The 27,828-nt window shown below is 58.6% G+C and overlaps 1 protein-coding gene across 1 annotated transcript; it reads right to left on the minus strand.

Annotated features, from left to right (window-relative positions):
- Window positions 1-1,519: 1,519 nt before the first annotated feature.
- On the minus strand, window positions 1,520-27,817 carry LOC122211024 (kielin cysteine rich BMP regulator). The gene is made up of 40 exons (XM_042924093.1): window positions 27,739-27,817; window positions 25,024-25,190; window positions 23,972-24,161; window positions 23,806-23,882; window positions 23,025-23,109; window positions 20,823-20,905; window positions 20,501-20,594; window positions 19,553-19,635; window positions 16,702-16,795; window positions 16,529-16,608; window positions 16,358-16,451; window positions 15,937-16,022; window positions 15,781-15,862; window positions 15,394-15,546; window positions 15,198-15,304; window positions 15,027-15,120; window positions 14,187-14,360; window positions 13,960-14,042; window positions 13,714-13,807; window positions 13,426-13,614; window positions 12,953-13,123; window positions 10,783-10,959; window positions 10,080-10,165; window positions 9,729-9,819; window positions 9,514-9,596; window positions 9,315-9,408; window positions 8,173-8,346; window positions 7,903-7,985; window positions 7,197-7,317; window positions 6,175-6,254; window positions 5,873-5,972; window positions 5,287-5,375; window positions 4,841-4,943; window positions 4,610-4,752; window positions 4,143-4,315; window positions 3,950-4,061; window positions 3,762-3,863; window positions 2,819-2,983; window positions 2,084-2,390; window positions 1,520-1,930 (listed from the first exon to the last, which is right to left on the minus strand). Exons 1-40 carry the CDS (start codon window positions 27,815-27,817, stop codon window positions 1,680-1,682), a joined length of 4,893 nt encoding a protein of 1,630 aa, XP_042780027.1. The 3' UTR covers window positions 1,520-1,679.
- Between the last annotated feature and the right edge of the window lie 11 nt (window positions 27,818-27,828).

Consider the following 27,828-nt stretch of genomic DNA (forward strand, 5'->3'; position numbering starts at 1 on the left):
CTCCGATATGGGTTTCCTGGCATGGGGGATGGCAGTGTGAGGGAGAGGTGTCTGCATATGCTTGTTGGCAATCCTGACCGGGTACGTGTTTTACGTATACATGTGAAGCTTGCAACTGCATTATATCCACACGTAATATGCCCAATACGAACAGCGGCTACCAACAGCTTACTATCTGCAGGAAACCAAAGGCTGCATACAAGTAATCCGTCCTTGAAGCAACTCCGAGAAGTAGGTGCTATCATTATCCCAATTTCACAGATTAGAAAACAGCCTAGACAGTAAACTGCCCTAGCTAACATGTGGCAACGTCCCCCTCATCTGGAGGCAAATGGCCGTGATAAACAGGCTTGGGGGAAACACGGTCCCAGGCGCAAGCAGCCACAGGCCGGACGACGGTGAGCACTTCCCAAGGGCTTGTTCCAAGCTGTCCACGTGCAAAGTGCTGGCCACAGGTCACTCCGTTTACTCCTCACAACATGCGAGATGCATCAGGCGAGGACACGGTTTGTACAGGTCACAGCGAGGGGAGGTGCAAACACACGAGCCGGTCTGTGACGTTCACACGCTGTGCTGTCATGAGCAGCCTTGAAAAAGCCTGCTGCTTTGAAACGGCTCCGCGAGAGAAAGAGGCCACCTCTCTCCCGTGGGCCTCAGCAGAAGCGGGCTAAGCTCGCAGGGCAGGCCATCTCAGTTTAGCCCAACACTCTCTCTTCACTCCTGTTGAAAGATTAGGGACCTGGCAATGAGAATGGAGGACCCCCCCCCCCACCCCGGTCTTTTAGCCAAGGTTCCTAAAACACCAAGATCACAGCCAAAAAAAACTAGAGTTCTTTCTGAAGACAGACTTTTCAAGGAAATAGACTTTTTGTCTATTTCAAAACCCATGCTCCTTCCCCTACAAGGATGTCTCCTGCTCACATGTCCGTCCAGGGTGGGTGTGGCTGTGAATGCACACATGGGCCCATGCATGTGCCGCACATGTTTATCTGGGTTTCTGAGGTGTGTGTGTGTGTGTGTGTGTGTGTGTGTGTGTGTGTGTGCGCGTGCACGTGTGTCCATATTTCATCAACAGTCTGTTGTGTCTTCTGTTCCCCACCCCAGGCATAGGGTCCCTATGTCACCAGCTGTTAGAATAGCCCAGGAGGTGCCTAGCCTTTGGTATTCCCCAAATCAAGAGGAAAGGGAATGCCATGTGGGGAAACTGAGCCCCTTCTCCGTGCCCCTCAGCCTCCTGACAGGATTCCACACGGATCCACAGAGGTACCAATGTGGGGACCATGGGCTACGCTTGTGACATAGTGTGAGCACGGAGCTGGGACCAGGATCCCTAGGTCCTCCTTCCATTGCAGGGTTTCCCAGGCAACACCAGGGTACGGTAGGTGCAAGAAGTGAAGGCTCAGCTCCCACAGCTGCCACCTCTCTGATCCTGGGGACACTAACCGCTGCTGTACCCCATATTCCAAGCCCCACCATCCCAGCACCAGGAGAAAAGACACATACACACAAGTAAGCTGTAGGAGAGGCCCCAATTTTACTGCTTCTGATTGAACACGGTGAGGTCTTTGTGGGACACAGGACCCCAGTGCCTGGGTGGGGCACTCTTTCCATGGCTCTGGCCAGGGTGGGAGCTCTTCTCGAAGGAGAGGCTTCCGACCTGATGAGCCCTGGTGTCCTGGCTACTGGCCAGGGCTGGGCGGAGGTCTGGGTGGCTGGTCCCCAGTGAGCTGGACTGGGGGGCAGGCCTCGGGTGAGATACAGTGGGCCTCGTGCTCCACCAGGCCCGCGGGGCACTGGCAGCCAGGAACGCAGGGCCTCACACAGTGGGCGGCCAGTTCCCCCAGGGGGATGTGCTGGTTGAAGCAGGTGCGGGGACAGGGCGGGCCACACTCATCGAACACGAAGCCGCGGTCCAGGGGACAGCCCACCACTGCAGGTGGAGCGGAAGGCAGGGTCACAGGGGCACCCCGGCAGCGCTCCAGGTGCCCTGCTCACCCCTGCGGTCCACCCTGTTCCTACCACATCCACACCTGAGCCCTGTGCCACCCTCTTCCCCAACTCGCGCTGGGCATTTCCCCCTCACCGCAGAGTGTGGGGCCCCGCCAGGCAGGTGTCACCCCTGCCTGGCGACAGTGACTGGCATAGGCTTCCAGGGCATCACAGAGGCAGGCGTCAGCCAAAGAGCCGGGGCCACAAGCACATAGGTCATACACGCAGGCGGCAAAGAAGGGCTCTGGTGGCACCACAGAGTGGCAGCGACTGAACGGGGAGGACTTAAGCACACCACACCGGGCGTTGGCCTCACGCCTGGCACGGTAACCCGCTGCCCTGCACGGATCCACCTCGCGGCCCTTGGAACATGTCCGACTGGGTCCCGGCCCTTCTGGGACCTAGGTGGCAAGAGTGACCCTGATGTGACAGCATCCACTGGCGGCTGATCTCTGTGTGCTACGTGCTTCAAAAACACTTTCCACTAAATATTTTGGTTTAGCTCCAAAAATCTCCCTACAAGAATAGCAAAGGAAGCACCAGCTACTTTCTCCTTGTCCCCATTTTACAGCTGGACAAGCTAAGGCCCAGAGCAGGTTAAGTGACTCACCCAAGGTCACACAGCCAGTGAGTGGCAAGGCAGGGCTTGTGGATTCGGATGATGAGGCCTCATTCAACAGGCCACGCTGCCTCCCCCAGCACCACGACAGAAGCAAGAAGCCCCCAAATCACCCTGAAGCTGCAAAGCCCATCTCGTGCCCACCCCCCTTTCCATATAAGAGGGCTGCTCTATGATCACACTCAGCCACCCGGCTCCTGTGCCACTCACCTGCCAGCTATTCCCGAATGCAGCCTCTGTGGGCAGGAGCAACCCCTCAGGGCCCTGCAGATCATCCTGGGCAAAGCCATTGAAGTTCCCACAGAGCCCACACATCTGGCCCCGGTAGGAGCTGGGCACGCTCACCTCCACCTGAGACTGCCCATCCCACAGCACCTGGGCAGAGAGGTTGGAATCGGGGAATGGGGAAAGGTAGGGACCCCCAGAAGCCCAGGGTCCACCCTGGCCCCATGCACTGTCAGCACACTCCATGCTGTGGGGGAGGAGAATGGGCGGGTAGAGGTTCCCCGTGGAAAGGAGGCTGCCCTGGCCAAAGCCAAGTTGGCACGTGCTCTGTGAGTCCTGGGCACACACAGAAGACATGAAGAGCTGCCCACAGCTCCGGCAGGAGGGCACCTTCTCCCATCGGCACCCCTGAACTGGGCCCCCTGGTGAAATGCTTCAGAGATTCACTTTCTCATGGGCATTAGGGCCTTAGAGAGGATGAAGCACCATTAGAGTCCAGATCAGAAGTATCGACGAGACTTGTTTTAGGAATTTACAAATTGTACTTCTTGCCGAAGGCAGGGAGAAATTTACTCTTCGACACAGGATTTGGGAGGAATTTCAGAAACCACGTAGACCTTAGTTGGCATCCCCTGAATTGTTCCCCCTTTTTACCAATAAGAAAACAGGCCCAGAGAGGGTTGGTACTGGCCTAAGAGTCCCACTGCGTTGGTGACTGAATCAAGATTAGAAACCAGGCTCAGACCCCCCCTTCCCTGCACCCAAGGTCTCCGACCATGATTCCTTTCCTCCCCTCCGAATCCATCAGAACTTTCTGACCTCACTGGCCTGATTTGGCACGGGACCCAGCTGGTATTCGCACTCCCTCTACAGATAGAGGCCTGAACAGGTCCAAGGCTCCCACACCCCCACTGGCCTTGCGCCGCACCTGGAGCCCGGGCTGGGCATGCAGGATCACGGTGCGTCTCCGTAGCTCCACGTACAGCAGCGGCTCCTGCAGAAAGGGCAGGGCCACAGGGCGCCCGTCCACCTGGAGGAGGGAGGCAGGAGGAGGGCCGACGTCGGGACAGCGGTAAGCACGGGACTGACCATCCCTGGGTCCTCAGCTTTGCTCACCGTGACCTCTTTGCCCTGCAGCAGCCGCACGGCCACGTCTCCGAGCAGCACCGCCACTTCCTGGGTCCAGGCCACACCCCTCCGGCCCCGGTTATCGTTGGTCACGTGCACGCTGTGGCGTGAGAGGCCCAGGTGCAGTAGTCAGCAGGGACAGGTGTGGGGAGTTAGGGAGAAGGCAGAGGGGGTTGCGCACCTGAAGTCCCCTCCGCGGCAGTCCTTGGCCAGCACATAGCTGCAGCTGCCCTGGAAGTGCAGCAGGCGGCCGTCGAATGTTCGGTAATGAGGGTCTCCGAAGGCCATGCAGGAGGCGGGTCGGGGCAGGCAGCGGGGGCAGCAGCTGCCGGGACTCAGGGCGGGGGCCTCGTCCTGGCCTCAGCCCCGGATCCCGTCAGACACTTCGCCCTCCCTGCGGTGCCCCTCGCAGAGCCTCCCCTGGGACCGACGATCTCCCGGGAATCTCCCCGGCTCACCGCAAGCGGGCTCAGGGCACCGCCTTGTGGCCGCGCCTGGAACTGCACGGCCGCAGGGTCTCTCTCCCCGCCCCCCTCCCAACCGCGCCGCGGCCGCTACCCAAGCGCTGCCTCCTTCCTCCCGCCGGGTCTTACCAGGAAGGCGTTGCCACATGCCCACTCACCCCACCGCCCTAGACGCGGCACTCACGGGGCCACAGGAGAGCGGCGGGCAGCGCTGGCTCTGGCAGCGCACGGTGCCTGCCACGCAGGAGCAAGTGGTGCAAACGTCCACGGCCCAGCGCTCCCCGGAGGCCACCGCCCGGCCCTCGTGCGCGCACGACTGGGCGGGGGCTGAGGGGACAGGAGCGGGGTAGGGTCAGCTGCCCGTCCCTCACACTGGGTCTCGCTCGTCCCCAACTCCCATCGTTCTGGCTGGCACCTTGGCATCGCTCACAGCAGCTGCCAGCCTCTCGCACCTTCGCCCAGCCCTGGGGACAGGAGAGGGCGGGGCACTCCTCCAGGTGGCACTCCACGCGGCCCCGCTGAGGACAGATGTCATTGCTCTAGGGACTTCCTGCAGGGCCTGGGGTGCCTGGCCTCACACTTCTGGGAGCCTCTGGGTCACAGTCTGAGGCAGCAGCCCCTTCTCTCTGCCCCCGCCCTACAAGAACACCCATTTCCTGTTCTAGTGGGGGATGAAATCCAGCCCTTAGTTCCTTGCCCCGGCACAGGGATGCCACTGCCCGCTCTCACCCAGAGGGGGCGCCTTTTACTAATTACCTCAAAGACCCCATATTCACTGGTCCAGTGTCCTGAGACTCCTCCCTTTATCCATCTGTAAGGTCCTCCGCCCCACCCCATACCTGCCCACCACCCCCAGCTCACATGGCAGGAGCAAGTAATGCAAGCGTTGCTAGGGTCCCGCCAGCTCTCTCCATCCGCCGCTCTCCGGCCCTCGGCCTCCACCACGCATTCTGAGGAGGAAGAAGTGAGGAGGGGGGAGCATGGTCCTCCCAACTGCGTCCTCCTCCCTGGAGCGCACCCTGAAGGCCCGCGCCATTCCGCTAGCACCCCGATGGTGCTGATTTCCGCAACCGGTATCCAGACGACCTACCAGATGGCAGGCCCTGCAACCAGTACGAGGGAAGTGGAAAGGGTCCTGGAAGCCCAAAGAGTCACAGGCTGGAAGCTTCCCATGAGCCAGCTGCCAGCTCAGTGCAATGCCTGTCCAACGGGCCTGGGGCCTCCGAGCCCAGTGACAAGCCTCAGGCCAGGCCTTGAGTATCCAGACTTCATCCTCTGCTTTCCTCTACCTCCTGCACCCCACTGAATGACCCTTCATTTCGACAAGAGAACGAAGCCCACATTTGAAGTACAGACCTCAGGTTGCCCCCTTAGCCTTTGGATGCCACCCTTCCTGTCTCCCCCCTGGGCTCGTGCTCACAGGATGCAGGTCAAGGCCGGCACTTACCTCGGCACTCGGGGCAGCAGCTCCCAGGGGGGGTGTGGCGCTCCGATGGGGGACAGCTGAGCTCAGGACAGGCCTGGTGAATGCAGAGCCATGTCAGGTCCTGTGGAAGGGCATGTGAACGCCATCAGCAGAGAAGAACAGGGAGGGAGCAGGGTGGAGGCCGGATATGATATTCAAGGTGTGCGGACGCGTGTCGGAGTGGGCGGGGCGCCTGGAGCGGCAGGAGAGGAGTTGTTGCCACAGTGCACAGAGGAGGAAGAAGAGAGAGCTCTGGGAATCCCCAGGGCGGGGGGGGGGCTCACCTGGCACTGGCAGGTGTAGCAAGGGTCCGGCGGGGCCACCTCAGACCCCAGCAGGCCCTCTGTGCAGTTGCTCAGCGCCTCTGTGAAGACAAGAGTTCAGCGTCGGGGACGGAGAGGGGAAGCAGGGGGCAAAAGCCCACTTACCCGCTGTGTCCCCAGACTTCTTGGGCCTGGGACATACCCATATCCCCAGCACCTTGATTCCAAGAGGATGAGTCCTCCTTCCTCTTGGGTCCGCAAAGAAAAGTTGGGGCTTTTGAAAAAGAACTTTGCAGACTACTAGGGTGGAGGGCCTGGGAGTGGACAAGGTGTGGCTTCCTTAGCCTAAGGTCACTAAGGACACTCGGACTGCCGGCCTCGCCTGCTCCCTCTCCTATTTCCTTTTATATTACCTGGCTAAAACAGCACAAGGAAGCACAGAGAGCCAGGTAGGTACTCCAGGTTCTAATCCTGGCTCCAGCATTCAGTGCCTGGGCCATTTTGGGCAGACTAATCAATCTCTCTGAACCTCAGTTTTTTCATCTGTAAAAAGGAATAATAACACCGCTCACTGGGTAAATGAGAATTAAATGAGATAGTGTTTATTAAAAACACCAAGTACAGGGTACGGCATACAGTAGGTGCTTACTAAATGTTAGTCCTTTTCTCTTTCCCTGAGGCACATGCTAACAAGTGTTGGTAAGAATACCTCCCCACCTCTGTAGCCCCTCTGGCCTCACATTACAGCCCTCAAGAAGCCCGCAACCTGCAAAACCCCATCCCACAGCGCCACCTGCTGGGCAAGATGCTCCCCACACGGCGCCTGGCTTCAGAGTCCAGGGATCCCTCCCTGCCAGCTTCCCCAGTCCCCCTCTGGGGGTGGGGGAGAGGTGCAGGCCGCACCAGCCAGGGCTTCCTGAATAGTCCACTGGACTCAAAAAACCGGTGAGAGCTAGGACTGTAGAGGAGAGCGACTGACTTCCAGTGTCACTCTGGGGATGGCAGTCCTACCCTCTTGTCTACCCCCACATCCAGGGACTCACGGGCACAGGTGGGGCAGCAGTGCTGTGGCCCAGGGGGCAGGAGCTGGCTGGCGGGACAGCCCACCAGGCTGGGACACTGCCGCCGATGACACTGAAGGCTCGGGGGCCCCTCAGGCTGCAGCTACAAAAATGAGTGAGCAAAGGGGGTGGGTCCCGGGCCCTGAAAGCCGAGAGCCACCCTCTTTCCCTGGACCCCAAGCCCTTCCACCTGCCTGCTGCACCTCCTGCTGGGTGCACCCTGGGCAGGTTAAACTCCAGTCTGCAGAGACTCAACGTCTCCCCAGATCGCTCCTCACCCCATGCCCTACTCCCAGGAGATGACGTCCCCTTCTCTTTCCAGTTACCCGGGCCTGAACCTTCTTATGAGTGTTGAGCCCCTGCACTCTCATGCCATTTCCTCCCCTCCCCTGCCAAATCCCTGGGCATAGGACGTCATTCATCGGCTCACCATTACTTTCAAATGTTATTCCCTAACAGGCCCCCCAACCACTTCCGAAGGGGTCCCCCTACCTCCCATACACACCCACCCTAAACTCCAGCCAGGAGGGCTGCCCACTGCCCCCACCCCGCTCAGCGCCTGTCCTGCCCCACACTTCCTGGCCCCAGGGGGCACATTCCTATCTCTGACCCGCATACTGCTCGCTCCCCATGGTGTCCAGGCTGCCCCCTTTGTGGTGCCCAGCCCCTCGGCGTTGCCCTCACCCACCTCACAGATGCACACTTCACACGGGTCTGCCCCAGGCTGGAAGCTTTCCCCTGGCTCGTACTTCCGACCTTCATGTTCACAGTCTGGGGCAGAACAGGACCAGGGAGGCTTCAGGCTGGCAAGAATGCTAGGGGATGCCCCCGGCTCCAGATTTTGGGGTGTGTGCAACAGTGGGGGTCACTTCTCCCGGAGCAGCCTGTCTCTGCGGCCCAGCCCGGAGAGAAGTGCTGCCTCCCCACCCTCCCTCACCCGGCCCCAGGCTCCCAGTACCAGAGCATCGAGGGCAGCAGTCACTGAGCCCTCGGTGGGGCTGGGCACAGGAGCTGACACACTGGACGCGGGCACAGGTGACGACGCCCTCATGACACATGCAGGAGGAGCAGGGGCTTTGGGGGTGCACCCAGCTATTGCCTTCCGGGTGCTCCTCCCCGTGAGCCAGGCAGCCTGTGTCCCAGGTGGGCAGGGACGAGCTCTGAGTCTTGGTTCTGCACGCGTGCCCCTGTTCCCCCACCCTGGGTGGCCAGGAGGGCATGCGGGTGCCAGGAGGGGGATCTATAGGGATATGGTGGAAAGATGGCCTGGGGCAGTGCTCCTGCCTGTGGCGGACGGGAAAGACCCTGGGCTAGGGTCGGAACACCCAGTTCTTATCCCCTTCCGTGCCTGCTTGCTTGCTAGACCTTGTGCCAGGCAGCAGCCACTGTTGGTGGTAGCCCAGCACCTGGCATGCAACAGGCGTGTAATAAATGCATGTGACATGAATGAAAGTCTCCATCACTAACCATGTGCCCCAGGTAACAATCTCTCCGAGCCTCAGTCTCCTCACCTGTTAAATGGGGATTTCATCTGTCCTGCCTACCTCAAGGGCGCGTGAGACGCTGTGACAGTTCTGTGGAAGCTACACCCTGCTGAGCAGCGTATGAGGGTGAGGGCCAGGAGGCAGCCTAAAACAGGCTCATATTCTAGAACCAGATGGCTTAGATGCACATCCTGACTGCCACCTACCAGCTGCGTGCCCATAGGCAAGCGATGTTATCTCTTTGTGCCTCAGTTTTCTCATCTGCAAAATGGGAGTGATAATAGTACCTATTTGACCGTGTGCGGATTAAGTGAGCTGTGTGTCAAGTGCTGAGCTCAGAATGTGGCACACGGTACGATTCTGATGATGACTAGTGTGGTCAGGAAGGTGTCAGTCTTGAGGGGGTGTGGTCTGGGCAGGCCAGGGGCACGGAGGGGTAGGAGGAACCAAAGGCCTGCAGGGATGAGAGCTTCAGGGCCAAGGTGTGGGAGGGCCAGGTGGGTGGCCAGGGAGGGGGGAAGGCCGGAGGAGAGCTAAGGAGAGGGAGGGGGGGCCGGTACGGGGCATCGGGCCCGGGGGCAGAGGCCAGGGGGCAGCCACGTGGGGCTGGGCATACCTCTGCAGCGAGGGCAGCAGCCCCCCTGCTCCATGACCTGGAGTGGGCAGGACAGAGGGGGGCACTGCAGCCGGACACAGCTGACCTGGCCGGCCTGCAGGAGATGCAGGTTCAGGGACTTGCCCTCTAGGCCAGGCGCCCCAGAGGCATGGGGACCCAGCCCTGACACCAACGCCCTCCCCCCCGCTCCCTACCATACCTGACAACGACACCACTCGCAGCTGCCTGGGGGCCCCTCAAACTCTGCCCCATCCTGGTGCTCCTGGCCCTGGGTGAGGCAGCCTGTGGGAAAGACCTTTCTTGGGCGGGGGGCTGTGCCACCTCGCCCTGTCCGACCTCGCTCAGGCCTGACAGAAAGAGGGGGGAGGGGTGGGGACGAGCATGGGGGGCTGGGGCACGCGGAAGGCAGCTCACTGTGGCAAACAGGGCAGAAGCAGGGTCCTGGAGAGGGGTGGGGGCAGAGAGCTGGAGGACATGGCTTCTTCTGGCAGCGCACGGAACCTTCCTGGGGGGAGAGAGGTCAATTGCTACTTCCCGACTCCGTGTCATCACAACCTGAAACCAGGCTACACACTGCCCCCTGGCAGGATGCCCCCACTGAGCCTGCCGGGCTCCCACCTCCCTCCCTCGGCCCAGGAGACCAGAATCCAATCCTCTTCCGCTAGGTGGTCCCCCGTGAGACCTGGGTGAGGAGACGGGCTCTTCCGGGCCAGAGAGGAGGATCGAGGGATGAAGGGTCACCACGTTCCCCAAAGGCCACCTCACCTGGCAGGTGCAGAGGGAGCAGCTAGGGTCGAGTGGGTCAGGAAGGGTCTCTCCATGGGCTGCGGTGACCCCATGATAGAGGCATCCTGGCAGAGCAGGAAATGCATTGAAAGAGCAGCGATCAGGGCAGCCCCCCATGGCCACACACGCAGCTGGTCCTGACGACCCCTACCAACGCTTAGGGAGTCAGAGAGGGAGAGATAAGTGTGGCCCACGGTGGCCGGGAAGGTGAGGCTTTGGCCAGGCTGTGAGCGGCGAGACCTGAGTGCGCGAAGGGAGTCAGGTCTGGAGGTGGGGTCAAAGGCCGCTGGGAAGTTTCTGTCTGTGGGGCCCACGTGACGAGTGGGCACACACACCCGGAATTGAAGGCAAGAGATGGGCTGGGCTCAGGAGCGTGGGCAAAGGGAAGCCAGGCGGGAGGGACGCTCCCCCTTGTGACTGGTCACTCAGGGGGCATGGGAGCCATCGAATGGGTTTGAATCTGGCGATGTGACACCTCAGGAAGGCGACGAGACAATTTAAGAGCAGGGAGTTCTGGAAGTGCAAGGCAGTTTGAGGAGACAGCAGGGACAGCCAGGAGGGTGTGGATCCTCAGGGGTCTGAGGAGAGCACAGGGCGTGGGTTTGCTGTGTGGTGACGGTGGTAAGACCAGCTGGGCCCCTGGGGGCTCGAGGAGGGGCAGGAAGGGCAGGTGCTGTCCTACCCTGGCAGGTTGGGCAGCAGTGTCCAGCCGGGGTGAGCGGGTGGCTGCAGCCCAGAGGCTCACAGGGCTGGCGGCCACAGGTCACAAAGCCTCCAAGGCAGGTACACAGATTGCAGGGCTCTCGGGGATCCGGGAACTCCTGGCCACTCAGGTAGGACTCCCCTAGATACTCGCAACCTTCAAGAGAGGACAGGGAAGGGCAGGGCAGGGGGCAGAAATGGTGAGAGGTGAGCAGTCATCCAGTTCTGACCTTGGGCCCCAGTTGAGGCCTCAAAGACCCAGCAACTGGGGGCAAGGAGAAGGCTCAATCCTGGTAGGAGACGGGGGGGTGGGGGGTGGGGGGAGCAAAGGAGTCTGGGATGGGGCACCAGCCAAAGGGCACACTTTCCCCTTTCAACCTGTAATCTCTCTGGAAAGACCCACAAGGAATCTGTCCCTAGAGTTGGATGCTCAACAGGCCACACCCAGCCAGAAGGTACCAATTTCTCTAACCTGGGGACAGCTGGAGATAGCCCGAGATGGCTTAGGAGACACTGATCAAGGTATCGTCTTTCCAATATTCTTCCGAGCCCCCTGATTAATCAGGGACCGGGACGGGATCCCAGGGTTGTAGCAAGCAGCTCTCTGACACTTGCTGACCTTCTTTTTTTTTTTTAATTTTTTTTTTAACGTTTATTTATTTTTGAGACAGAGAGAGACAGAGCGTGAACAGGGGAGGGGCAGAGAGAGAGGGAGACACAGAATCTGAAACAGGCTCCAGGCTCTGAGCTGTCAGCACAGAGCCTGACGCGGGGCTCGAACTCACGGACCGTGAGATCATGACCTGAGCCGAAGTCGGATGCTTAACCGACTGAGCCACCCAGGCGCCCCTGACCTTCTTTTTTTTAAAAAGAGAGGGCGCTTTGGGTGATAATGAGGTATCAGTAGTAACCACAGATCCCTGGTGGGGGATATTGATAAGGAGGGAAGCTGTGCATGTGTTGGGGGCAGGGGGCACTTGGGAAATCTCTGTACCTTCCTCTCGCTTTTGCTGTGAACCTAAAACTGCTGTAAAGAAACAAAGTCTTAACAGAAAAAAGAGAGAGAGAGAGAGAGAGAGGCAAGTCTCCATCTCAAAGCCTTGGCAGGCAAAAGTTTCTGACTCAAATTTAATGTTCTATTTTTAACTGTATTAATAATTATGGTAATCTTCATTCCTGGAAAATCTAACTCATTTACAGTATGATATAAAGACTCCTTTCTAAATAGGTTTAAAAACAAAAGGATGGGGCGCCCGGGTGGCTCAATCAGTTGAGTGTCCCGCTTCGGCTCAGGCAGTGATCTCGCTGTTCACGAGTTCGAGCCCTGCGTCAGGCTCCGTGCTGACAGCTCGGAGCCTGGAGCCTGCTTGGGATTCTGTGTCTCCCTCTCTCTGCGTGCCCCTCCCTGGCACACAGAGACACACTCTGTCTCTCTCTCTCTCTCAAAAAAACCTAAATAAACATTAAAAAAATTTTTTTTAAGAGAATAAAAGGTTAATTTGAAGAAAAATAGTTAACTAAATAAACTTACAGATGCGAGAGGGTATGTAGCAAATGTTGCTAAGAGAGTACAAGAGTGACCGAAGCCTGGGGAACTGAGTGGGCCTTGTTCAACCCTCTCTTTTTTTCAGGAGCTAAAATTAGAGTTACACTTAAAACTGGTTAAAGTAGGGGGGCCTGGGTGGCTCAGTTGGTTGAGTGTCCGACTTCAGCTCAGGTCATGATCTCACGGTCCGTGGGTTCGAGCCCAACGTCGACTCTGTGCTGACAGCTCAAAGCCTGGAGCCTGCTTCAGATTCTGTGTCTCCCTCGCTCTCTGCCCCTCCCCCGTTCGTGCTCTGTCTCTCAAGGGTGAATAAACGTTAAAAAAAAATTTTTTTTAATGGTTAAAGCAGTAAATTTTATATGTGTTTTACAAAAATACACAGTTTAAAATGTATTTTTTCAATTAAGAAAAATTAGGCCCAGAGAGGTTATGTAACTTGCCCAGGGTCACAGAGCCAAATAGCATCAGCAGCAGGAGAAACTCCAGGTTTTAGTCCAGTGTTTTCTGTTACAGTGACAGATGTTGGGGACTCACTCTAGGGCAGTAAAGATGACGCTGACCCGGCCTTCCCAGCCCCTCATCCCCACGGTCCCCTGCCCCTCACCATCACAGGCAGGGCAGCAGTCACCCCTGGCGGGGAAGGGGCACTGAGCAGGTGCACAGGCCCTGGGCTCGCAGCTGACGTTGCCCTCCCAGCAGAGGCAGACGTGGCACGAGGCAGTGGGCGAAGGGAAACGCTCCCCGCTGGCAAAGTCCTTCCCCTGGTACAGGCAGCCTAGGCGGGCAGGCAAGCAAGGCGGGAGCAGTGGCGGTCGTGGTGGCCGTCTGCCAGGACCACGGCTCCGCTGGCCCTGCCAACCGGGCGGTGTCCCCCACATTCTTAGTGAGAACCCCGATGTGGGAGTGGTGGGCCCGGAGGAGGCGGGGGGGGGGGGGTACTAGGGTCGCACAGTGTTAGGGGATGGAGGAAGGGGGACATGTCATAAGAGGGGACGGAGTAGGGTGAGGCTGGGGGCAGAGCTGGAGGGAGCAGGTGGGGGTGGGGTGCTGCCTAGGCCGGGAGGGGGCGCCAGTTACCGTCGCAGGACGGGCAGCAGGGCCCTTGGCGCGGGTGGGAGCAGGGCGCAGGCGGGCAGGGCAGCCGCTGGCAGGACACAGAGCCATCGAGGCAGAGGCAGCGGCGGCAGGGGTCGTCGGGCTGGGAGAAATGCTCTAGGTGGCGGGCCGGGGCCCCGCCCCCTGGCCGCGGGCAGCCGGAGGAGGTGGCTGCAGAGAGCGCGCGGCGCGTCAGGGCTCCAAGGAGAGGCCGCGGAGGCTCCCCCCTCCCTCCCATGCGGATCTGCCCGAGGGGTGTGCACATCCTACCGGGGCACTGCGGGCAGCACTCTCCGGGCAGCAGGACCGGCTCTGGACAGGGCAGCGGCGGGCAGCGGCGGGTGAGGCACTGCACGCTTCCGCTCTGCAACAGAGGGCCCACGCCAGGCCGGTTAGTGGTGGGAGGCTGAGGAGACCCCCACCCCTCTGACTGCCACCTTGGGGGCCCTCTCCTGGTCTCCCAAGTCCCACCCCTACTCCCCTAGCCTCCTCCTCTCACCCAGGTGGCAGACTCACCAGACAGCGACACTGACGGCAGGGATCAGACGGGTGGGGGAAGTCTGCTCCGTTAGGGTACTCTTTCCCGCCAAAGGCACAGCCTGGGGGAGGGGGCAGCTATAGGCCTGGGAGGGGCCCATTCCTCCCCGGGTAGGCTGCCCTTCCGACCCTAAAAGCCCGCAGATGGGGCCAAGCCATCCCAGGAGACCGGCCCCCCCCCCCCTTCCCCATGGCATCCACCTCACCATTGCAGTTGTTCTGGCAGCAGGTGCCAGGCAGTGGATGGGCACAAGGGGCCCTGGGGCAGGCCCGAGGCCGGCAATGGGCATGGCCTTCCTGACACCGGCACTCCTGGCAGGGGTCTCGGGGGTGGGAGAAGCTCTCGCCATCCACAAATACTTGTTCCTCCAGAATGCAGTCTGAGCATTGGGGCAGGGAGAGGGGCAGGAGTGGGGGCGAGGACTGACAGTTCTAGGCATGGGCTGGCAGCCCATCTATCCTTGGAGTCCAGGGCCACTGAGGAAATGCCAGCAGGAAGCACCACGGAGAGAGTGGAAGAAGGGTCTGTGTATGCTGGCATGGGTATCTCTCCGAGCACACGCTCGCATGTGGAGGCATATTTGAGCCCATTTACCTGATGCATGTGTGTATGCCTCTGAGGGTGAACAGCCAAGGAGCTCGTGCATGAACGTGCCTGTGTTTGTGATACACGCTCTGGTACAGACTCTCCGGGAGGGCGGGGCGGGGACCAGGTTACACTGCATCCTAGCACCCAGTCTCCCGCGCATCAGACCCAAACGTTTGTGGCATGGAGCTGCTTTATATAGACACAGGGATATATCTGACCGGTAAGGGTACTGGAGGAGGAAATACAGAACAGGAGGGAAGGGACATACAGGAACACGAAGGGATAAACATCTCTCTACTCTCCCCCCTACCCATACCCTGTGAGTTGCAGAAAGTCCAAGCTGTGTCTGAAAACAACTCAGAAGGCTGTTGCTTGCTAGGGTATCTGTTGAGCCCGTGGGGCCATGGGAGAGCTGGCTCCGGGGCCCCCAAGCCAGACAGGTGTAACAAGCACATACCTGGGCACCTGGGGCAGCACTGGTCGGGTCCACTCTGGGGCCTGGCACAAGTTGTGGGAGGGCAGTCAACCAAGGAGCACCTCACAGTCCCAGCCTGGGAGCAGGGGAGAGGGCAATGGGGGTGGGCTCCAGGAGGGGCTCAGCAGGGCAGTAGCAAGCCTGGGGTGGTACCTCGCAGCGGCAGGCGCGGCAAGGGCTATCCGCGTCCGTGAAGTTCCGCCCATTGGCATACACTTGGCCGTGGTAGGTGCAGCTCTCACAGCTGGGGCAGCAGGCACCTGGGGGAGGCAGACTGATCAGAGCCCAGCTGATCCGGGTGGGCTGGACAAAGCAGGGGGGAAAGGCCAGATCAGGGTGGGGCACTCACCGGGGAGCTGGGTAGGGTGCTGGCAGGGGGGTGGGGAGCAGAGCACAGCCCCACACATGGGCACGCCATCATGACAGGAGCAGGCCGTGCAGGGCTGACCATCAGGCTCCCACTGGACCCCCTCAGCAAACTCCTCTCCATCCAGCACGCAGGCTGCCGCAAGGGGGGCTGTCACCATGGCAACCGAGACACCTGCTGCCACCCCTGACCTTCCCAGACCACAGGGCCCTGGCTCTGCCAGGCCTACGGTGGCCTCTAACCCCACGCTGGGAGTGGCTGGTGGACCGGACAGTGCCCCCCTTATTGTGAAGGAACCCCTCCGTCTTCAGCGCCTGCGAGCAGCACTCCTTTGAAGCTGTTCCTCTTTCTCTCCCTCCCCACACATACCTGGGCAGAGCTGGGGGCCAGAGTCAGGCAGGGTGCAGGGGGCAACCGGGCACGCCTGCTCCTCACAGGACACCTCGCCAGCCTAGGAGGGATGCCGGGTGAGAGGTCCTCAAGGGGTGAGACAGATCTGGGGTGTGAGAGGGCGCGACTGGCTACCTGGCAGGAGCAGCGGATGCAGCGCCCCCTCTCTTGGAGTCGGAAGGTCTCCTCACTCTGGTACTGGTGTCCCTGGTACTCACAGCCTGGTCAGGAGGACAGGGGGACCGGGGGCAGGGCTGGAGGCTGATGGGGAAGCCTCACGTCACCTCAAAGCATCCACCCCCCTCCCCAACCCTGATGAGCCAGCCTCCCCTACCTCCAGGATCAAGGGCCCCGCCATGGTGCCCAGTGTGCCATGAGAAGGTGAGAACGTGACCCTCACCCGTGGTGACGGGAGCCTAGGCCGATCAAGGATTTGTCCTGTACTTTTAGTTCAAGGGAGCTTCCTGTAGGTCTAAACGCCCGCCCCCGCCCCCGTCCCGAGCCTCTCTTGGGCCAGTGCTTGCCCCTCTCCCGGTGACTCGAGTCCCCAGCTCACCATCACAGACTGGGCAGCACTGGCCAGGCATCCTGCCTGGGTGTCTGCAGGGCACGGGCGGGCAGGGCAGAGGCTCACACTGGACACTCCCGTTCTGCCAACAGGGCCTGATCAGCATTCAAGAGGCAGGCCCAGAAGCCAGGCCCTCCCTGCCAGGCCAGCCACACTCACGGCACAGTGGCAGCGCGAGCAGGGGTCCCCAGAGCTCACGGGCTCTCCGCTGCGGTACTCCCGCCCATTTAGGAAACAGCCTGTTGGGGAATAGGGTGCCTTAAAGTCCTGGCCTTCATGGGAGACTGAGCTGGGCCACAGGTGAGCTTTCTGGACCCCCACTCCAGACTCACCATCGCACAGCGGGCAGCAGGTGCCTGGACGAGGCCGGGCAGGGTACGGGCACAGGCTGGAGCATTCTCGCTGGCGGCACTGAATGTGGCCCTCCTGGGAGGGGGCACAGCGGGCAGGGGAAGGGGCCATTAGAGCTCCGTCAAGTGGCAGAAATGGCAGTCGAGTTCCCATGATGCGCTTACTAGATGTTGTTATGAGTTGAGCTGTGCCCCCCTCCAAATTCATATGTTGAAGTCCTAACCCCTCGCACCCCAGAACACGACGCATTTGGAAATAGGGTCACTGCATATATAATTAGTTAAGCTGAGGTCATACTGGAGTGGGGTGGCCCCTCCAAAAACTGCGTCCTTAAAAAAGGGGAAATTTGAACACAGACACACACACAGGAAGATCAAGGCAGAAGCCAAGGGATACCAAGGACTGCCAGCAAACCACCAAAAGCCAGGAGAGAGGCCTGGAACAGATTCCCTCTTACAGCCCTCGGAAGGACACCTTGACCTTGGACTTCTGATCTCCTGAACCACGAGATGAGGCATTTCTGTTGTTTAAGCCAAACCCCTTTGCGGTACTTTGTTATGGTGGCCCTAGGAAAGTAATACAGATGTATAACCCAGCACGTTACTGAAGCTCTCTGTGACTCAGTTTACCCATCGGCAAAGACAGTAAATAGTCCTGTCCTCACAGCCTTGTTATGGGAATGAAATGAGATATGGCGTCCGGTGTGACAGCCACCTCTGGAAGCTGGCGAGTCAACAGTAGCTGCTGCTACTCGCCACGGCTGTTCCCAGACAGACCCCCGCCCTTTGAGTTCCCACCTACATCAGGGCTCACTATGTCCAGTCCCGTAAGTGGGCAGCCAGTGACTCTTCTCACGGGTGTCGGGAGGGTGGTCCATGTGAACAGAGAAGGGAGGCACGTGGTTGCAAAGGGGATGGATGCCCCATGGCCTTGGCAGTGGAGTCTTCAGACCTTGGTAGGCTGTCAGGAAGCTGTATGGCTCTGGCTTGAAACACAACCCTTCTCAGGATGCTCCCTGCCTGGACATGAGGTTTCCACGTCCCCACCTTCTTCCCCCAGGCTTCGCCCTGACTGTTCCCTACACCTGGTGTCTTAGTCCACTTGGGTTGCTGTAATGAAATCCCATAGGCTGGGGGGCTTAGAGACAACAGAAATTTACTTCTCCCAGTTCTGGAAGTTGGGAAGTCCAAGATCAAGGTGCCAGGAGATTCAGTGTCTGAAAAGGGCCGGCTTCCAGGTTCCTAGACACCTGCTTTTTCACTGTTTTCACGTGGCTGATGAGAGGAGCTAGCTCTTTGGGGTCCCTTCTACAAAGACACTAATCCCATTCATGAGGGCTCCACCCTCATGACCTAAGCACCTCCCAAAGGCCTTACCTCTAAATATGATCACCTTGGGGTTAGGATTTCAACATATGAACTTGGGGGAGACACAAACATTCAGTTCATAGCACCTGGAATGTCTTCCCCCATTTTTTCCTGCTTAAATGCTACTCACCCTTTAAGACCTAGGTAAACACCATCCCTCCCATGAAGATTTTCTAGATCTGTGTTGCCCAGTAGAAACATAACACAAGTCGTAAGTCATTTTAAATTCTCTAGTAGGGGTGCTTGGGTGGCTCAGTGGGTTAAGCGTCCAACTCTTGATTTTGGGTCAGGTCATGATCTCATGGTTGTGAGATCGAGCCCTGTGTCAGGCTCTGTGCTGGGTACGGAGCCTGCTTGGGATTCTCTCTCTCCCTCTCTCTGCTTCTCCCCTGCTTGCACACACATGCTCTCTCTCACTCAAAAAAATAAAATAAGTTAAATTACTCTAGCAGTCAAATTTCAAAAAGGAACAGATGAAACTAAATATTAATATATATTCCATTCAACTGACTATATCTAAAAGTTATTTCTTTTTTAAAAAACGTCAAAATATGTTTATTTATTTGAAAAATTTTTTAATGTTTATTCTTGAGAGAGAGAGAGGGAGAGACAGAGACAGAGCATGATTTGGGGAGGGGCAGGGAGAGAGGGAAACACAGAATCCGAAGCAGGCTCCAGCCTCTAAGCTGTCAGCACAGAGCCCGATGCGGGGCTCGAGCTCACGGACCACGAGATCATGACCAGACCCAAAGTCAGATGCTTAACCGACTGAGCCACCCAGGTGCCCCTATTTATTTTTGAAAGAGAGAGTACCAGCAGGGGAGGGACAGAGAGAAAGGGAGACAGAGAATCCAAAGTAGGCTCCACATTGTCAATGCAGAGCCCAACTCAGGGCTCGAACTCACGAACCTCCAACCATGGAATCATGACCTGAGCTGACGTCGGTTGCTTACCCGACGGAGTCACTCAGGCACGCCCCAAAAGTGATTTCAACATAAACTAGCAATGAGATGTTTTATATTCCTTTCTTTTGTCCTAAGTCTTTAAAATCCCACATTTTGCACTTCAGCCCATCTCCAACTGGACAGCTACTTTCAAGGGCTCAGTGGCCACATGCGGTGGTGGCCACAGACGGGACAGCGCAGTTCTAGATGTCTCCATGTAATCTGCATTTCTCTCTCCCCCGAGCTGTTGCTGCCTGTCATATCCTGACCTGCCTCACTTCTGGAGCTTGCAAGCTCTTTGGGTTCATTCGCAAACCCACGCTGCACATCTACGATGCTCAGAACTGGGCATACAGGTGGGCACAGCCCCATCCTCACCCTCATAGCGCCCAGGATCAGGTCTTCTCCACCTCTGTCCCCTCCCAGTGCATAGGGGATGTGCTCAGTGAAATGAAGGGATGAATATGGCTGGCCTGGGGATGGGGAGGGGTGAGGGGTGTGGGAGCAGCGGAGGGACTCACCAGGCACCGGCAGATCCGGCAGGGGTCCCCAGGGGCAGTCCACTCTTGGCCATGATCCCAGCGAGAGCCACCTTCCGTGCAGCCTGGGGTTGAGGTAAAGATGGGCACAGAGGAAGCCTGGTAGGAGCCCGCCTGGATAGCAGCTTCAGCCGGCCCCTACCCTCTTTCACATGCCCTGAGCCCAGACCAGACCAGGCCATGCCTCTGCCTAGACTCCTGAGGGCTTCCAGTGCAAGGCCTCCCGGGACCCAGTGTGGCCACGCCCACCTCCCCCCAGCTCTTGGCCCCTCCTCACCTCTCGCTGTAAGCGTTGGCCATTCGCGTACATTTGCACCTTCCCGCCTACCGCACACCCACCTCACATGACTGTCAGTCCCGAGCCTTTGTGCAAGCTCTCCTCTCTTCCTGGAATGCCCTCTGCCTTATTCCACCCTTCCCCTGGCTAACTGCTCTTTATCCTGAAGGTTCACTCAGGACGCGCTGCCTCCAGGACGCTTTCCTTCCTGTGTCCAGGCTGGATTAGGTCTCCTTCCTCTGACTGTCCACAGTGCCCGGCACCTGCTTCTAATACTGCCTTTGCGACAGTACTGGTGTGTGATTCAGTGTCACCCTCTACTGGTCTTCTTGGAGGGGGGGGGTCCCCTTGTGTCTTCCGTGCACATAGCAAATGAAAATGCTCAGCATTTATCAAGGTATAGAATGGCATTATCCACACCTCACAAATGGGGAATCGAGACCCAGAGTAACTCCCTCAGAGGTACCCGGCCACGAAATGGCAAGGGCGGGATTTGAGCCCAGGCACCTCAGCTCCAGAGCAGCGTTGGCCGGGCATCGCTTCCCCACTGACCAAACCCCTCAGCTCAGGGCCAGCAGAATGGGCTCTGGAGTTGAAGAAATGCTGTGACGTCCCCACCTGGAGCTCTACCAGGGAAGGGTCAGGGCTCTCACCTTGGCAGGTCGGGCAGCAGTGGCCAGGCCTCAGGACTGGCTCAGGGCAGGGGCTGGGTGGACACTTGATGGGCGCACAGCGAACCAGGCTCCTCTGTAATACACCAGTCGCCGTAAAGCCACCCGGTCTGGCTCCCAGACAGGGCAGGGTGGACAAGCGTCAGACATCCTTGGAGGGGTGGGGCACAGGACCGCGATGGAGGGTGAGCCTCACCGGCAGGAGGTCTTGGGAGGTATATGAAAGAGCAGCAGGTGTGACCCAAGGGGGAGCAGGGAGAGTATATGGAGGAGCAAGGCCTGAACGAGGCGGGTGTGGACTCACCAGGCAGGAGCATTGGAGACAAGGGTCGGCGCTGGACAGGAAGTTGGCCCCCTCTTCATAAGGCCGCCCCTCATACTCACAGCCTGGGGAGGGTTGTCAGGATGACAGGCCGGTCAGCAGAGAGCAGGGCGAGTGGACATCACCCAAGGGAAGGCATGACCCCAAGTAGGTACCGGACCCTCCGGGGCTGAGGGGATGGAGGGGCAGGGTGGGGCGAGAGGTCACCTGGCCGGCAGACAGGGCAGCACTCCCCAGGTGGGGTGTAGCTCTCCAGGCAGTTGAGCTCTGCACATGAGGGCCCCTGGCACCGCACGGTCCCTGCCTGCAGGGCAGACACTGAGCCCTCCCTCCCTCTCCACTGCCCGAGCTGAGTTACTCCGCAGGCCTGGTGGGCCTAGCAGGCTGCAGGCCTCGAGGCCTGGGTGGCAGCAGCAGCTCTGTCTGGCCCCCAGATTGGGCTCGGCATGCCGAGCATCAGGGATGTGCGTGGCGGCCGCGACTAGGCTCTGATTCCCTTACCTGGCAGGTGCAGATGACACAGGGCTCTGGTTGCCATGTTTCCCCATCCCTGTGGCCTCCAGGGCAGCCTGAAAAACCAGGGCCAGGCCCCCGAATGAGAGACCCAGGGTACTGGAACCAAAGCACCCACCAGGGAACCACATCAAAGGGCACCGTTCAGGGGGTGCCTGGGTGGCTCAGTCGGTGAAGCGTCTGACTTCAGCTCAGGTCGTGATCTCGCGGTCCGTGAGTTCGAGCCCCGCGTCGGGCTCTGGGCTGATGGCTCAGAGCCTGGAGCCTGCTTCCGATTCTGTGTCTCCCTCTCTCTCTGCCCCTCCCCCATTCATGCTCTGTCTCTCTCTGTCTCAGAAATAAATTAAAAAAAAAAAAAAAAAAGGGGGGGGGCGCCATTCAGGAGACAGGTTTTTGTATTTACTACAACTTTCCAGCAGATGGCAGTAAAGCGTCTGACTCAAGCATAATCAGATTTCCACTATTTTACAATAGATGCAAGTGTTGAGGAAAGGGTGCTTTTTAAAAAATTTCACGGAAGATATCATATGAGCTAGCAGTGGCCTTGAGGCACCACGTGTCCTGAAATCTGTGTGTGCGTGTGTGTGTGTGTGTGTGTGTGTGTGTGAGAGAGAGAGAGAGAGAGAGAGAGAGAGAGAATGTGTGTGTCCCTTTTCTTTGGGATCCATCAACTCCCAAGACTCCATTCCTCATCTCTGGCCAAGACTCCCAGTCTGCATTTCCAGACCTCGCTGGTCTCCTGAGCCTCTGACCCACCCTGTGCCCCATCAGCTGATATTCTGCCACGTAAAGTACAGGATGCCGGGTCGAATTTGAATTCCACGTAGACGACCCATATTTTTTTTAGTATAAGTATGTCCCAAATATTGCATGAGACCGACTTACACCAAAAAAGTATGTGTTGTTTATGTGAAACTCAAATCTAACAAGGCATCCTGTATTTTTGGGGGTAAAGCAGGCAACCCCATATCCCTGACTCAGAGCTAGTAACATCCCCCAGCAGAGCCACTGCCTCCTGCCTCCACTTCCTCCCAGTTCCCTTCATGTCACTGGCACCACTGCCTTCCTAGTTCCCCACTATTGCATGGGGTCTAACCCACCAGCTCCTGCCCATTGTTTTAGAAACACCCCGCCCTCTGCAGACACTGCCATCCCTGGCTCCATGCCTAGACAACCACTGTACTAGCCCGCTAACGGGTTCTGTCTGCATCCAGTCCATACCAGATGGTTAGTCCTAAAACACTCCTTTGAACAAGCCACACTCGGGCTCTGCAGCCTTCGATGGCTCCCCATTGCCCACAGAAGAAAGTCCAAAATGCAAGGCTTACAGCAGTCTGTTACCACTGAGCCTCTGGCAGCTAACCACATACTGCCCTTCTTTACGTTCTCTTACTCTATTCATTGGATCTTAAATCTTGTGTTATGTTGGCTGTTTATTTTCTCAACTAGATTAGAAGCTCCCTGGGGGCAGGAAAAAGATCATACAGAGCTTTTGGATCGGTCCCAGGCCGGAGTGAGTATTTGCTGGCTATGCTTCCGTTCTGAATTCCCTAACTACTGCCAGAGTGGGTGGGCAGGCACTCTCTGGGCATGTGGCAGGGGGCAGGGGGCAGACGATGGCTCTGGGGGCCCCAGAATGAGTGCAGGAGGCGAGGCTGGCAGGAGGCTGACCTGGCTCACAGTGAGGACAGCATGTTCCTGGCTCCGGGCAGGGTCCTCTTGGGCATGGCTTCTGGGTACACGTTATGGTTCCTTCCTGTGGGGAAGCAGACTAGTGGCTGCCCAGCCATCAGAACCCCGAGGGCCTGGCCTCCAGAACTGAAACCTCACCCCAGGCTGTGACACACCAGAGGAGCACGAAGTTGAGGCAGCTCAGGGTACATGGGCTACCTTCGGTCTGAGGGCAGGAAAGACACACCCTACCCCCACTCCCATCATCTCCTACTGCTCTTGGCCCCCAGAAAGCATCTCTTCCAGGTGCCAGCAAGTTCCCAGAGTGGAGAGATCCTAGGAAGGGAACTGAGAACTTCCTCAACGGAGGAGCGAGGAAGGAAAGGCTGGAAGAATGTGGATGTGGAGCCGAGTGAGGGGGAATAGGCAGGTAGATGACAGGGACAGGTGGATGGGCAGGGACAGTGAGGGTCCACAGGAGAGGGGGCATGTAGGAAGACAAGCAACTCCATCCTCTCTGCCTCCATGCCACTGTTTGCCAGGCCCAAATCAGAGAGGTTTGGGGGCCCCCACCATGTGCGTGTGGTGGGGGGGGGGTTAAGCCCCAGAAAACATAGCCACTTGGAATCAGCCGGAGCCACTGGCGGCCAAAACTTTGGGGGAGGGGCAGGCAGACCCCATTACATGACATTGAGCACACCGGGTCGCAGTGGCTGGTAGCTTAAGTGAAGCAGGTGAGGGGGCCAAGTATGGGATATCCAGGTGGGTCGCGGGAACTCACCAAGCAGTGACAGGTGGTGCAAGCATCCGGGGAGAAGTTCTCCCCGTTGCCATAGGTCTGACCATTGTGGCTGCAGCCTGGGGAGAAGATAGTGCTGTCACTCAGGCACTTGCGGCCATCTCTAGGTGCCGAGGTGGTCCTGGCAGGCAGACAGGGTGGCACTCACCGTGGCAGTGGGGCAGGTCGGGCTTGGGATCACAGTGCACGGCCCCATCCTGGCAGACACAGGCGGTGCAGGTGTCAGGCTCCCAACGAGCACCCTCGGGCCAGGCCCGCCCCAGCCCCCAGCACTGGGGAGACGCTGGGCGGCATTCACAGGACTCCAGCTGCCTCACCCTCGCCTGCAGCTCTTTGTTCTGGGGAAAGAGGGAGAGGGGAAAGTGGGGGGCACTGGCTCAGCTCCCCGCTACCCAACACATCCCGCAGATTTGTAGGGTGTGAAGACCGAGCAGGACGAGAAGGAAATCTGACAGTTCCAGGGGAGAGGTGGGTGCCCTCCACACAGCGTCCAGTTTAGACACAGTTCTCAGGACCTAGAGTCTGGACAGGCTCCCAGAGGGACATGGCGCGCCCAGACCTCTCCTTTGGGCAGAAGGGGACCCGATCCCCTCTCTCTAACAGTTTAAGTCCTTTACCCATCCAAACTCTTTCCTGATGATGCCTTATGTATCGTAGGTCCTCCATAATATTTGTCAAACACATGAAAGAATACGAAAGTCTAGATGGAAAAAACAAATACTCTCGAGGCTCTTCATTTATATGAAAGAATTGATGTGAAGAGCTGTTCATATAAGAATTTCTCCATGTACGCTTAAAATAAAACTCGGGGTGCCTGGATGGCTCAGTCGGTTAAGCATTAGGCTCTTGATTTTGGCTTAGGTCAGGATCCCAGGGTCGTGGGATCAAGCCTCGAGTCAGACTCCACACCGAGCATGGGGCCTGCTTAAGATTCTCTCTCACTCCCTCTGCCCCTGTCCCCTGCTCGTGCTCTTCCTCTAAAATTAAAAAAAAAAAAAAAAAAAAAAAAAAAAAAAATTAAATAAATAAATAATAAAAGCAAAAAACTGGCATTAAAAAACTAATAAAATAAAACTCTGTTTTAGAGTTCCCGGGCCCCCTCCCCCAAGTCCAATCCTTCCTTCCTCTCACTACACAAGACCTGCCCTACAACCCCCCCCCCCCCTCCTCCCCGCCAAGCCCTCCAGCTTCCAGCACTACCTGTTCTCCGAGTTCCATCATCTGGGCCTCCAGCCTTTCCAGTCGCTTCTCCAGGGGGCGCCACTGCTCCTGTGGGGCCCCAGCATGGGATGAGGAGCGGGCTGGTGCCTGCTGCTGGTAGTCCTGGATGTCAGCAAGCCCAGGGGGCTCCGGGAGGATGACCCCACCTGAAGAGCACAAGAATCCAAGGTGGGCCTGTGGGTGAAAGGTTTCCTAGCAAGGTTTCCTGGGTCCTGTCTTACAAACCATGCAGGGAAGGAGGGGTCGCCCCGTGGCCCACCCCTGTCCATCTGCCCACCTACCTTCCAGAGAAGGAGATATGGTCTCTGAGGGTGCTGGCATGGAAGCGTGGAAGGAGAAGGGAGAAGGTGAACAAAAGTGACCCAGACCAGCTTTCCCAAGTAGCAAGAACCTCGGTGAGGTATCAGCCCCAGGGCCCCTGACCTGCTGGGGATACGAGGGGGAGTGTCTAGACCGGGGCCTCCCTGTAGCCTCCCTGATGCTGCAGGGGTCCCCAGCCACGGGGAGCGTGTCAGGGTCATCCATCTTGACATGGTCAGGATCTTGGCCAGGGTTAGCCCCGGGAGCTGACAAGTCAGGCTGGGAGGGCCCAGAAGCCAGTGCAGGCTGCAGGGCAGGAGAGGGAGACGGACATGTGAAAGGTGGGGCGGCTTTATGGGGCCCGGGGTCTGGTGTGGGCAGCCCTGGCCCCCCCAACTGCCTGTCCTCACCTGTCAGCAAGGGCACTGCTTCCAGAGAATGTGCACAGGGAGGGGCAACTGCTCCCTCTGCTCCACCCCCACCCCGCGCCCAGCCTTGCCACTATTTCCAGGCCTGTGGTAGAGGGGCCTGGGGACCCCCACATTGGGACCCTGTATTCTGTACCCGACAGAGGTTCTTGCTACTCGGGAAAGCTGGTCTGGGTCACTTTGGTCCACCCAGGGCTGCCTTCTCCTCCTTCCACGCTTTCAGGCCAGCACCCTCACAGACCATTTCTCCTTCCCTGGCACGTGAGTGGGCAGGTAGACAGGGGTGGGGCACAGGGTGACCCTCCTCCCCTGCATGGTTTGGAAGACAGGACCCCACACTGGGCAGCGTGGGCTGCATTTCTTGAAAGGTTGGGGGAAGGAGTTGGCAGGGCCCCCACTAGCTCCCAAGGCACCAGGCTGAATAAAGACAGCCTGTCCCTGGTTTTTTGATGACACTGCGTCAGAGAAGGGGGTTTCTCTGAGTTCAGGCCTGAGGTTGGACAGCCATTTCCACCTCACTTTAACCCCTCCCCTTCAGTCAGGAAAGTAAAAACCGTGGGGCGGGGATAGGCTGACTCCACTGACATCCCACAGACCAGATCGCTCTTCCGGGTGGGGGGTGGGCAGTGGAGGGGCTGGAGGAGGAAGAGGAGGACGGAGAGAGGAGGGTCTTTCCCTCAGAGGCAGCTCATTAATGAGGCCGGGCCTGGGTTTCTCGAAGACACTAGTCCTGTGAGGTAAGGGACTGTGTCACCCACTCCCTTGTCCCCACACCCCCAAGCGGGGGTTGGAGAGTCTAATCTGAAACCCAAGTTGTCTTCTTTCTTCCAAACCTGCTTTGGCCTGAGTTTCTTGGCTTGAGAAATGCTATCCCCGCCTACTAAGAGATCTGGGCTCAGATTCCCCGTTTTGTACCCCCCCAACCCACCAGCCTCTGGTCTCACCCAGGTGTCCCCAACCCACTCCTCCCTCTTCTCCTCTCCCCTCTTTCCACTCAGGAGGCTGAAGCCAAAGCCCACCTCCTGCCTCCACCTGCTCCTCCTCTCTGGCACCCACCTCTCTAAGTCACAGATCTGAAGGTTCCCCGCAGCAAGTCCAAAGGTGACCTTTTGCAAATGCCCCCGTGCCCTGCTCTTCCCCACCTCCAGGGTCTAACGCCCCAACAAACGCCGGCACCCAAACCTCTTGTGCACATTCCCACCCCCCTCCCTTGCCGGGTATCCTGTCACCTGGAACTATGCTCCCTTGGTATGGCTCCAGTATCTAGCATTCTTCTTGGCGCCCTGAAGGGCAGTTGCAGATGATCAGTATCGTCAACCGCCCCCCTTCCCGTCCCGGCTTGACACCCCCACCCCATGACCCCTCCTCCAGACCTATTTAAGCAGTCACACTAAGGGAGGCAGGGAGAGGCTGGGGGGTCTCCGGCAGGGAAGACAGGCCCAGTCCCTTGCCTGGAGAGACCAGCAGAAAGAGCTCCTGATTGTTTCACGGAGCCTGACTGCTCCCCATGGAATTGTCCTCGGCTCCCCTCTCCCCAGCCGGCTGCCAAGTGCTTGCACTGACCCCTCTTTTCCTGCCTGCCCTCCTAGGAGAAGGCCAGACACAGCCTCAAAGTCGGCTCCCATAGCGGGCCTCCTTTTTTCCCCCTTTCTCAAGACAAATAATTAACTTCAGACTCCCAGATTCCAGGGCAGCCTCTCCCCCACCGCTGCCTGCAGGAATTCCTCTCCAGCCATTGCAGGGAGCCCCCTCTCTCTCCTCTGGGCCCGGGGCCTCAACCTCAGGGCCGCGCCCCCTTGCTGGCTCCTCCACCGACGGGGAGGACCGAGGCCGCCCGAGAGGCGCCCGCACCCCGAGGCTGGGGGTCGGGAGAGGCAGCCTGGCGCCAGCTCCTTCCCTCAGGCTGGGCTGAGTAAGAAATGGGGCCCTTCCCGGCCGCCCCCAGGCCCTCAGCGCCCCGACTTACCTCCGTCCGTCGCGGAGGCCACGGCCACGCTCGTGAGCTGGAGGACGAGGGGCAGCAGAGCGGCCGGGGGCCCCGCCATGCTCGCTCCGC

Source organism: Panthera leo, chromosome A2 (genome assembly GCF_018350215.1).
Source record: "Panthera leo isolate Ple1 chromosome A2, P.leo_Ple1_pat1.1, whole genome shotgun sequence".
Lineage (NCBI taxonomy): Eukaryota > Metazoa > Chordata > Mammalia > Carnivora > Felidae > Panthera > Panthera leo.

Excerpts from the sequence above, each read along its gene's own strand:
- LOC122211024 (XM_042924093.1), bottom strand. The coding sequence starts at position 27,817 with ATGGCGGGGCCCCCGGCCGCTCTGCTGCCCCTCGTCCTCCAGCTCACG. Across the intron at positions 15,863-15,936 it reads GCATCCGCTGCTCCTGCCAG|GCTGGCGAGGTGTCCTGTGA; the intron begins GTAGCCAGTCGC and ends CATCCCTCCTAG. Across the intron at positions 13,124-13,425 it reads CTGCTGCCCGTCCTGCGACG|GCTGCCTGTACCAGGGGAAG; the intron begins GTAACTGGCGCC and ends CTGCCCGCCTAG.